General features: G+C 43.3%; 1 protein-coding gene across 6 annotated transcripts in view; it reads left to right on the forward strand.

The window, feature by feature from the left end:
• Positions 1-2048: 2048 nt before the first annotated feature.
• Positions 2049-12047, forward strand: part of EOGT (EGF domain specific O-linked N-acetylglucosamine transferase) — a 35024-nt gene continuing 25025 nt past the window's right edge. The window contains exons 1-9 of one of the 6 annotated variants that reach the window (XM_070576846.1): positions 2067-2205; positions 3021-3240; positions 3885-3940; positions 5614-5837; positions 6961-7061; positions 7693-7801; positions 9862-9960; positions 10365-10459; positions 10804-10908. In XM_070576846.1, coding sequence (XP_070432947.1) covers positions 5628-5837; positions 6961-7061; positions 7693-7801; positions 9862-9960; positions 10365-10459; positions 10804-10908 — 719 coding nt within the window. In that variant the 5' untranslated portion in view covers positions 2067-2205; positions 3021-3240; positions 3885-3940; positions 5614-5627. Of the gene's footprint in view, positions 2206-2579; positions 2857-3020; positions 3472-3884; positions 3941-5613; positions 5838-6960; positions 7062-7692; positions 7802-9861; positions 9961-10364; positions 10460-10803; positions 10909-12047 lie in introns of those variants that run through there. The other 5 variants (XM_070576847.1, XM_008519995.2, XM_070576850.1 and 2 more) reach the window with 5 other exon arrangements.

The raw sequence follows: 12047 nt of genomic DNA on the forward strand, positions 1-12047 counted from the left end.
TTTTTTCTTTTTCCTTTGGTGGCGATTTTTTTCCAATTGATGTCATAATAGTTTAGAATATTGTGAAATTTCACTTGTACATTATTATTTGTCCATCACCATATAAGTGCTCCCCTTAACCCTTTGTACTCATTCCCTACCTGCTTCTGAGTCCTTTTGCTATAACCCTCATCACCTTTGATTGCTTCCCTGCTTCCTCATGTGAGATCTTTCAGGTTCTCCCTGTACATTTCTTGCCCCATATCTAAGATTATCCATTTTTCTGTGGAGCTTGTGTTCCTTTTAATGGGAAATGGTTTGCAGAGATCATAATCTGGGCACAGGGGGTGCTTCTTGCTACAGCGTTTATCGTTTCTTGGCTTTTTTTTTTTTTTTTTTTGAGGAAGATGGGCCCTGAGCTAACATCTGTGCCCATCTTCCTCTATTTTATATGTGGGATGCCCGCCACAGCATAGCCTGATAAGTGCTGTGTAGCTCTGCATCTGGGATCTGAACCAGTGAACCCTGGGCTGCCAAAGTGGAGCGCATAAACAACTATATACATATCTCCTTTCCTAAATAAATGATAGAATATTACATATCCTTTTTCACTGTGCTTTTTCCACTCAGTGATACATCCTGTGGTGTATAGAGATATTTCTCAATTCTTTTTTACACCTGCATTGTTCTAAATTGTGTGGATATACCATCGTCGATTCAAGTAGTCTCCTATTAGTAGACTTTCGAGTTTACTGTAATGTCAATTTGAAGAAAATTTAAAATTAAGTTTTAACATTGATTTATATTTGGGGGGGAATTCTGTGTTGAGAATGGCTGTTGGCAGTATGAGAACCAAATCTCATGTTCTTAAAGCCCCTTATCTTGTTTCCTCTGAGTCTGAATGACCATAAGTTAATATGTAGCCATTTAAAATAGCACCATGTGCATGTCACACCAATTTAATTGGCTTGTATGTCCTTGCAATAAGACTAACCTATTTTTAGGAGCCTTTCTCATGTATTAGGCTATATATGTACCATATGTATATCTTTACTGCACACCACTCAGTGGCAAACCAGTTTGTTTAAAAATTTATGTTAAATGACCACCATTCATTTTGAATTAACAGGAAAGCTACATTTCCTGTGCGTGACAAAAATAGGATGGTGGCAAGTAAGCTGATAACGCACTTTTAAAAATTACTGTCCTTATTGGTATGGGGTGGGCAAAGTATGCAATAACAGAGCAGTACTTGCTTGCCTTAGAGGCAAAATCTTTTACATAAAGAGTAAGTTAGGACTGTAAAGTACTTTAGAATAATGCTTGGCATATGTTAAATACTGTATGTGGTTTTTGTTATTATTCGCAAAAAAAATCTAGATAATATTCTTAATTTAGCAGGTTACCTCTGGAACTTGTAACAGTTCTCCTAACAGTATCTTAAGAATTATTATTTAAAAAGCATGTAAGCCTTTGGAAGCAAACATTGTGTTTCCTTATGATCATGCTACTTAATCTGGTGACTTTATATGTCTGAGCATAAATTTATTTTGATGGTATCGACCTTCCTTTAACCAGTTCAAGTTGAATCAATATTTAATGATCAACTCGACTGTGCTCTGTACTAGACAGCACAGCAGGACCAACGGTGGCAAGAGTAGAAGACAGTGTGGGAGATACGCGTTCAAATAATCCTGAGAAAATAAAAATAAGCAATTATAATTCAAATAATCATAAAATAATAAAACGATAAAAATCAAACTCCACAGGGTAGCATTCGAACTTGGTGAGTTTCGGGAGAGCACGGTACGGAGAGAGCCAGGATACTACTATACAATGTGCGAGGACTCCAGAGAATCTGCACAATCTGTCTAGCTCTGCTTAGGTAGCCGGCTCCCAGGTTCTGACAGTGACCTTGGCGGCAGAGCCCAGGGAGAATCACAGGGCCCTCCCAGCCCCCTCCCTGCGGGCCCCGCGTCCCGCCCCGCGCGCGGAGTCCCTACCCTGCCCGGTGTCACCCGGCTCCCGCCGGGACCGCCCCCTCGCGGGGCTCGGGCCCGCCTCCCCGCGCAGGCTGGCCAAGGTGGCCCGGCTGCTCCCTGGCGCCCCCTGGCCCGGCGCCGGCGCCGGAGGTTTCCGGTGAGCGGCAGGAGCCGGTTATGACGACTCTTCTCCCGAGCGAAGCCATCTGCTGTTCCTCGGTAGCCCCGGCTCCCCAGGCTCCAGGTGGGACTCGCCGGGCGATCCGCGGAGCCTTCGCCCGCGCCTTCCCGCCGGGTCTGCACTCGGCGCGCCTTCCCGCCCGGGCGCGCGGGAGACGCTCTGCCCGCTCCCGGCGCGGCTCCCCGGCGGGCTGTAGTCTCTCCAGGATCCTCCAGCGCCTTCCCGTCGCCTGCGGGCCGGGGAGGAGGGCGTCGGGAAGCCGGCCCTGGCACTCCCGGGCCCCGGGCTCTCGGCTCCTCCACCGGGCTGCAGCGGCGCGCAGGGCTCCCGGGAGCCCGCCGGGCGCAGGGCAGGATGCCGGTTCCCGGCCGGCGCCCCATTGACCGGTTTCCCAGGCCGGGGCGGAGCCGCTCTCCCCACAGGCGCGGCGGGGACCTGGGGCGGGGTGCGGGGCCGGGTGGCGAGCGGTCGCCGAGGATCTCTGCACCCCCGAAGCAGCCCCGGCGGCGCCTGGGCTGGAGACCCCCACACGGCATCGTGGCTGCACAGGGGCGCGCGCCCCTTGCCCTGGCGCCCTGGTCCCGGACTGACGTTTTAGCAGATGGCTAGTGACTCCACCTCGGCGTCTGGGGCAACCCAGCCCTTTCTCACCCCCTGCCTTGTCCTGAGCTTGAGACCTACGCACTCGTGGGGGCCAGCCGTTTACGAGCCGGTGTGAGTCTCAGATGCGTTTGACTTTTCGTCTGTCCACTGCCTTTAAACTTTCCAAGCTCTGTCGCAGAGCATTGCCCCGTCTCACGCGCTGTGGTCCCTATCAGCCTCGGGCTTTCACCTCTCATCATCTTCAGGCTCTCCCCTTTTTCCTTCCCTCTTTGTAGGCCTGTGGAAATCCAGTCAAGGAATACAGACGTGGAGGGAGCCCGCTGTTTGGAGCTGAAAGAAAAAGTAGCTCCGCCGCTCCAGCTTCCATCTGCTGGAGAAGAGCACCCACCCATCCCTGCGGGGCCTAGCGAGAGGACTCAGCCCCGGAAAGGCTTTCTGCCCGCCCCGGGGCTGTGCTTTCGTGCACCAGCAGCCACCTCCACCTAGCTTATGCAAGTGCGTACTTGCCCTCCGCCAAAGCCAAGTTTCTGATCTCAGTCTTTAGCTTTTTCCCACGACCTAAGCGTTACTCCTTCTCCATGGATCGCTGGGTTTGGTTCTGGCTAGAGCTCAGTCGCGGACAATAGACTTGGATAACCAGAGGTTAGGGCTGGATCATAGTAATGACTTTATAACTGGGAAGGATGAGCAAAGGAGAGTTCCTGCCTGGAGAACCTTCAGGCTCAGGTAGGAGTGAGGCCCAGGGAGCCCTGGGATTCGGTGAGCAGGTTTGCTACAGTGGGCTCAGGGCAAGTCGTTGGCTCCGGGGAATGCTTTACCTGCGAAGTGTCGGGTTGGCCATACCGGCTGATGCTTGTATAAAGAGGACCGTCTCCTTCCTGCTCACCCTTGGAATCTAGTCTAAGTGACCACGTTGTGGGTGGTCCTGTAACTTTTAGCAGTATAGTATTCATTAAGGCAAAGATGAGCACGTGCTTCGCCTTCTGCGTAGGCGTGATCTCGATAAATGCCAGGCCCCCTGCTTACATGTTATCTCATTAAATTATTTTCTCCCTTAATAGTTCCTTTAGTTCAAAATATCACCTGGATGTTAGTCTACTGTAGCATCCTTTTAAGGTAATATGTTTCATTTCTGACAGGTTGTAAATGCCTGAAGCCTCACAACAGCTTCTGGGTGGTTCTGAGGATTAAAGAGGTAAGTATTTTCAGTCTAAGGAGCGTCACTGTTACTATTAATATGTATTTTTAAGTTTTGTAAAATTGCTATCAACTCACTGTTGGCTTAAAGTCCTAACTAAAAATATTAATTTGGATCACCTTTACAACAGATAATATATTCTTCAGAGCCACCTAAAAGAAGAGTAACTATATTTACCACTCTAGAGGGGAAAAGGATTTCTTCTCACACGTAGCAGTCTATTTCTAAAGGCCTCGTTGTCATGGCCCATAGTCAACGAAGACTGATTTTGAAAGCTGGGTTTTCCAGTTTGCCCCAGTGACAGCGAATGTGTAATATGGTTCTGTCAGCCAGGGGAGGGAGCACTTTTTTTCTTTTTTTTGAATAGAGCAAAGATACCACTAAGGTGAATCCAGAAAGGCATGATTATTTTCTGTGATCTCTAGGAGAAATCCTGTCTAAGATTTAATCCTTGTGGAGTGAGTTAGAAATGCAGTAACAGCCATGGCCGTTATCTCCTTTCACAAGACTAAGGCAGGACGGGGGGAATTTAAGGGCACCGTCTCTGAGGCACACTGCCTGGGTTTCACTTTTGGAGTTTTCTAAGTCTTAGTTATTATTATCATAGGTTGTTATTATACCCACCAGAATGTAAGCTTCACAAAGGCACAGTTTAGTTCTCGACTGCACGTTCACTGCATCATCGCTGGTTCTTTGAAGAGTATCTAGCACATAGTTTACACTCACAGACTGATTGTGATTATTAGTTTTTATTCAGCAGATACGCACTTGCTCCGAGCCATCGCACGTCTTCTCTCTCCCTGGCATGTTTTCCCCACTCCTTATCATTCAAGTCTCAGCTCAAATGTTATTATTTAGCAACCCCAACCGCCACCCCATCCCACATAGCTTTAAACATTTATTTAATATATACTTACATAGCATTTAATGTGCCAGGTACATCTAAACACTTTATCAATATTTAACTCACAACAGGCTTATGAGGAAGGTTTATTATGATTCCCATTTTACAGATGGAAAAGCGGAGGCACAGAAAGGTTAAATGACTTTCTCAAGGTCATACAGCTTAGGAAGCTGCAGCTGTATTCAAACCTAAGGAGTCTAGCTTTAAGGTCCATATTCTTAACCACCGTACTATATTGTCTATCATATTACCTTACTTTAATTCAGGTATCAGCAAACTGGGTCATTTCAAGGCTCTCCTCCCATTTAGTTTTTTAGAACACAGCCACCCCATTCCTTTAGCAGAGGCTGTGGCTTCTTTCCTGACAAAGGCACTGTTGAGTTGTTGCCACAGAGACGGTGTGGCCTGAAAAGCCAAAAATATTTGCTGCCTGGCCCTTTCCAGAAAAAGTTTGGCAGCCCCTGATTTATTTGATTCACGGCTCTTGTCATCATCTGAAGTTGTCTATTTATTTGATTGTTTCTTTTATGTCTCTTGCACTAGGTTATAAGCTCCATGAGAGCAGGGGTTTCTTGTTTGGTTCACCCCTGTATACCTGGTTCCCAACACAGTGCCTGGCTTATAACACATGCACAATAAATATTGGTTAAATAAAGGAACATTACTCGGTGATGCAACAAAATTTGTTGCTATTATACTTGGCCCTTGAACCCTTTGACTTTTAAAGGCTCTGTGTTAACGAAGATGTTTTCAATTTGATCTCTAGGTTTGGAGGTTGCTATGTTAATGCTGCTTGTCTTTGGAGTATTACTTCATGACATCCCACTGAGTGGCCAAGCTGAGGCTTCCCCCGAGGCTGATGGCATTCCAGGTGAACCTCTGTTTAACTATGCCAGCATCCGCCTGCCCGAAGAGCACATTCCCTTCTTTCTGCACAATAATGGGCATATTGCCACGGTCTGTAAGAAAGACTCGCACTGTCCTTATAAGGTAAGTTATTATTTGAAGAAATAATATTTGTTTATTTTTAAAAGGGTGCCATTTAGGCTGGCTTACTAGTTCTGTTCTGTGACTTGAACCTGGAAATAGAATTTGATCTGTTGGTTGTAACCGGGAGTCAATCATTGTATTTCATCTAACGCTTCTAAGTGACTAAACTTTGCTTCAAATTATGTCCCACTCACAAGAGTGACATTTAAAATCTAAATCACTAGTAAAATAAATAGGCGGCCAATATTATCTGTATACTCTGTAAATGAAGCAAATTAGATTTTATACAGAAAAGAATATCTAGTTAAAGGTAACTAAAGAATGTCACACCTCTTCTTTCTTAAACGGCACTGAAGAGGGTCTCTTAGCACTTAATTTCAGTAACAACACCTCCGCCTCTGTCTCCCTGTGATTAAGACTGTTCCTGTGGCCTTCCTTCTGTTTTGGAGTTGTTGGAAAGGCCTCAAATTGGAGCCTGTTAAGACGTCTAGGGAGGCCTTAGAGATCAAAGCCAGGCATTGTGTGACACTTCCTTTCCCATGGTGCTGGCACAGGAAGCGTATGGAGAAGCAGACCTGGGAACAGACCAGTGCTGCTCCTGGGCCTTGCTGAAGGGCCCTCTAACCTCACTGGCCAATAGCAGCTGCTGTGTCCTCCAAGGGCCGCAGAGCTGTCACTGTCTTGTGGGGTCTCTGCTGATCTTGATTGATGAGTAAAGTTCCTGATCCCTTCAATTTAGCCAAGATTCTTTTGGTGATAGAAATTCCATTTTATCTGACTCTTTAGGGACTGATTTTAGAATCAGTTTGCCTACTGAGAAAGGCATTAACTACTTCCAGAAATTCCAATTCAAGTGGTCTTTGGTAGTCTATCTAGGTAAAGCCTCAAATTTTGGTGAGGGGACAGACATGGCAGGGGGGTGATGATTGAAGATAATTGTTAAGAGCCTTGAGATGCTATTCTTAGAATTTACTCTCTTTATTTTTATTACATGAATACCTATTGTAAAATGTGAAAATGAAAGTTCTATAAGGAATTGTTTTCTTCATGGAAAAATCTAAGAGTCCTCTCTAAATGTCGGAAGAAGAGAGACCAGTCTAAATGTACATGTTTTATGTTCTAGAAACACTTAGAAAATCTAAAGTACTGCTGGGGTTATGAGAAATCCTGCAAACCAGAGTTCAGGTTTGGTTATCCTGTTTGCACCTATGTCGACATGGGATGGTAAGTTTCTAGATGGACTCCCTTCTCCCCTTTAAGTCAGCTTTCTCTGCCGTGTATGCTGATGCCCCAGGTCCCAGCTAGACTCTTTGGGTTTTAGACAGGAATTCCTTCAGTTATTAATTTACTTACACAGTCATGAATTCAACTTGACTAACCTCCCCCGTCCGTCACCTCCGGGACAGAAATATCTGTCATTTCCTCTGCCAGAGGGAGAAGACAGTATGGATCACAGAAAATATTTTCCCCCAACAAACACTAAGAAGATAAATTGATGGTTTCCTCTTCATTCTGGAGGGGAGAGTTCAGTATAATTAGTATTTCCAGTACATGCAACGTTAATGGGGTAAAGAAAATACAGTAATTAACTGTAGTTATTTCATTGTCTTCAGTTCCAGATGATCCCAACTTCGTACATTTCCATTGTATATTTTTATTGTGAGGGAGTAAGTCTATAAATAACTTATTTTGGTAACTTCATTTAGTGAGGATAGTTTTAGGAAAATTATGATAGTTTACTTTAAAAACATTAAAGCAACGACAGACTTCTAGCAGTTTAATGTTTAGAAAGAAAATTCAAGGTCCTGAAAAAGTAAAAAGAAAAAAATCACAGAATCATTTTGTTTGCAAATAGGACGGACACTCTTGAATCAGCCCAGGACATATTCTGGAAACAAGCTGACTTTGGATACGCCGGAGAGCGGCTGGGGGAACTGCGCGTGCTCTGCCGGCCTGAGGAAGTGGTGGGTGTTTAGTCCCTTAGTAAATGAGTGCGTTTATTTCAAAATACTCACAGTGTTTAGATCGTAATGTGAAAACAAGATAGATGGCACTCTGAAAGGAATCCCTCACTCTCATGTTTTACTGGCTTAAAACTTTAACTTCCCAAACCAAGTTGTTCTGTTTCATTTGGAAGCCATGTCCTTGTTTTCACACATATATCAGATGGTCATATTTTGAGGTTGTTAAAAATATTACGAGGTTTAGAATTTTTCCCTCTGACATATGCTAAAGAAGATAAATTGATAAATTGCATCTTTTATTTTTTTTATCGAGGTAACATTGGTTTATTAAATTACATAAATTTCAGGTATACATCGTTATATTTCAACTTCTGTATAGACTACGTCACGTTCACCACCCAAAGTCTAGTTCCTGTCCATCACTGGATACGTGTTCCCCTTTACCCCTTTTGCCCGCCCCCTTCCCTCTCTCCCTTCTGGTAACCACCAGTCTCTTCTCTTTATCTATATGTTTGTTGTTGTTTTGTCTTCTGCATATGAGTGAAATCATACAGTACTTGACTTTCTCTGTCTGACTTATTTCGCTTAGCATAATACCCTCAAGGTCCGTCCGTATTGTCACAAATGGCAAGATTTGTCTTTTTTTATGGTTGTGTAGTAGTCTATTGTGTATTTCTACCACATCTTCTTTATCCATTCATCTGTCAATGGCTCTTAGGTTGTTTCCAAGTCTTGGCTGTTGTGAAAAATGCTGCATTGAATGTAGGGGACATATATCTTTTTGAATTGGTGTTTTCATGTTCTTTGGATAAATACCCAGGAGTGGAATAGCTGGATCATATGGTAGTTCTATTTTAAAATTTTTTTTTTTGAGGAAGATTAGCCCTGAGCTAACATCTGCTGCCAATCCTCCTCTTTTTTGCTGAGGAAGAGTGCCTCTGAGCTAACATCCGTGCCCATCTTCCTCTACTTTATACATGGGACACCTACCACAGCATGGCTTGCCAAGCAGTGCCATGTCTGCACCCAGGATCCAAACTGGTGAACCCCGGGCCGCCGAAGTAGAATGTGTGAACTTAACCGCTGTGCCACTGGGCTGGCCCCTCTATTTTTAATTTTTGGAGGAATCTCCATAGTGTTTTCCATAGTGGCTGCACCGGTTTTCATTCCCACCATCAGTGTACAAGGGTTCAGAAGATAAACTGATAAATTGCATCTTTATAAATTCCCTCGTGAGTAGTTTGGGACAGATGAAACACCCCCACCATACTGCTCTATGTTTGTTTAGGACTTTACAATTTGCGAAAAGCTTTTGTATATGTTAGCTGGTTTGATTCTCATAAGCATTATAGCAGATGGGCAGGGCAGGTATTAATGATGCCACTTGACCAGAGAAGAAAACAGGGTCCTGAGAGAAGTTTAGCAACTTCCCCAAGACCACACAGCTGCCATGTAGAATTAGACATCTAGATTTAAAATGCAGATCTTTTCTGTGTGTCTTCAACCATACCACCTGGCACTCAGTGGGTAAGATGAACACGTTGCCAAGAGGCAGTTTTGGAGTAGTCAGTAGAAGAGCAGGCTCCACCCTGCAGGGTTCAAATCCTGATTCTCGGACAGGGCACCCAAACTTTCCATGTTTCAATTTCTTCTGCTCTCAAGCTGTGCCTGTTTCATAGCTCGTAGTAAGGTTGAGATGAGATTCTGCATATAGAAATGCTCAGTGCAGGGCCTGGCTCCCAGCAGAGGGCTCAGTAGTAGTTTTTAAAGGTCTGTGGAGTTGTCAGTACTTATTGTCAAAGCCTATTATTTCCCAATGTTCTTGAACCCTGGCCAAGTCTCTGACATCTTAGGAGTCTCCATTATCTCCAGGCAATCTAGAAAATTAAAAAAAAGGTTTTTAAATTCACTTGCATTAAAAAACTGAATATATGCTCTCTAGTGCTTTTGGAGGATGTCACGTAATCAAACTTTAAGCAGTTCTAGCAAGTTCTAGCACTGCTGCACAGTGCCTCTAATAGACGTTGTTTCGTATGTTGCATACTTTGGCTGGAGTCTAGCTGTTCCTGTGGGAAGGGCAGGGAAAGAGCCACAACCCCACTGTGCACACCTCTCCCAAGGTGGTTTGTGGAATGCTTTCCTGGCCGAGATCTCCCTTGGTAAGTTTTGTGCTATCAGAGTCTGATCAATTATCAACTCCGGATTTCAGAACCCCATGCAGGTCAAGATTAAGGCCTTGTATTCATTGGGAGTTATGGGAAAAATAATAAAATGGTATTTAAATCTATAAATAAAATCCAGAGCAGATAAAAGTATATATAGAACATTTGGGACTTCTTCACAGTAACCTAAAAGTGTGCCAATTGGCAAAACTATGCTTGGCCAGTCTTCTGGGAGGAGGAAATCCTTAAACAGGAGAAGTGTTTGGGGAGCTTTCCTCTTCACATTGTGTGGTTTGGACCTGAAGGTGTACATGCTGTCAACATGTCTAGCAAGTCTGGGGGTGTCCTTGAAATGTTAATATTTGGAGTTCTTTCTTTCTTTTTTCTCAACCTTCTTTCAGAATGACTCAAGTCTGGTATGTTCCCGTTATCTTCAGTATTGCAGAGCAGCCAATCTCTATCTGGATTTAAGAAACATCCAGAGAAACCACGACAGGTACTTAAGTGGTTGATGTTAAAATCTAATGGAGAAATATTTTCAGGTCCAGGGGTGTGCTTTGGATTTGCTTCATAATAATATGGTGATGAGGTTGGGGAAGGGGTGGGGGATGGAAGACCTACATTGGCCATAAGTTGATTATTGGGAAGCTGGATTATGGGTCCATCAGTTTCCTATACCATTCTGGTACTTTTGTATACATTTGAAATATTCTATTATAACGAGTTAAATTCTAATGAAAAACTGGCTTTGGAAGTTGGTAAACCACCTTAGTTACAACCCATGTGCTTGAGTCATGAAAAAATTTTCTGAACTCAACTTAATTTTTTGTTTTCTATCAGATTTAAGGAAGATTTTTTCCAGAGTGGCGAAATTGGAGGACACTGTAAACTTGATATTCGTACGTTGATGTCTGAAGGTCAGCGCAAGAGCCCTCTGCAGTCTTGGTAAGATCTTTTTTAAAAATATGTTTCTAAAATATTTGCCTTTATGTCTGGCACTTGAAGATTTTGGTAGCAACTTTCAAATGAGAAATGTTGCTTCATTTGTAGATGTTTTGGCACGAGCTTCCGGGGAGTGGTGGCTACAGAGTGAATCTGTCAGTTGTATCTGAATTAAATATACATTTATAAAATATTAGGATATATTATATAGTACTTACCATTTGCTAAGAAAGAAAAAATCAGTTAAAAAATGAATTTTTGTTCACTCCTCATAATTGCTACATGTGTCTTAGGGAACAAATTTTTAAAAGAAATGCACATTTATTGAAGTACATAACAAGCATATAGAGAAGTGTATAGTTTGGTTTCTAAAAAAGCGAACCTACTTGTGTAATTCTTACCCAGGTCCAAAACAGACCATCACCAGCACCCCAGGCTCTCTCCCACTGACAACCCCCATCTTCACGCTGACTTTCACCACCATCGATCAACTTTTTGAACTTTATATAAATTGGGGAACACATTTTGATTTAAAACATTTTTCATATTGAACTAGTTCAATGGTCTATCAAGAAATTGACCATCTCTAGAAATTAAGGATTTAGGGTACTTTAAAAAACTTTTTATTTCAAAATAATTTTAGACTCACAGAAGTTTAAACATAGTACTGGGAGTGCCCATTGTTCCCTTACCCCAGCTTCCTCTCTTGATGACATCTTGCGTAACCATAGTACAGTGACCCAAACCAGGAAATTGACACTGGTACATTATTATTAACTAAACACATTGGGATTTCACCAGTGCTTGTATGCTCTCATTTTTTTTTGATAATACATGAAATTCTATGGAATTCTGTGTTCTATGAAATTCTAATTCTGTGAAATTATATCACATGTTTAGGTTCATGTAACACTACCACAATCCTGATATGGAACTCTTCTATCATCTCAAAGAAACTCTCGTGCTACCCCTTTGTAGTCTAAGGTTCTGGGCACCCGGTTCCAATGTGTGTGTGGGGTTTTCCCACACCACCAAGCAATTCTCTGACACTAGCTGGGTGTCCTACAATTCAACTCAATTCTGACACTGTCTACCTGGAGATTGCCCCAATCCACCAAGATTGCCCCCTAACCCCATTTCAG

This window comes from Equus przewalskii, chromosome 15, assembly GCF_037783145.1.
Source record: "Equus przewalskii isolate Varuska chromosome 15, EquPr2, whole genome shotgun sequence".
In the NCBI taxonomy this organism is placed as follows: Eukaryota; Metazoa; Chordata; class Mammalia; order Perissodactyla; family Equidae; genus Equus; species Equus przewalskii.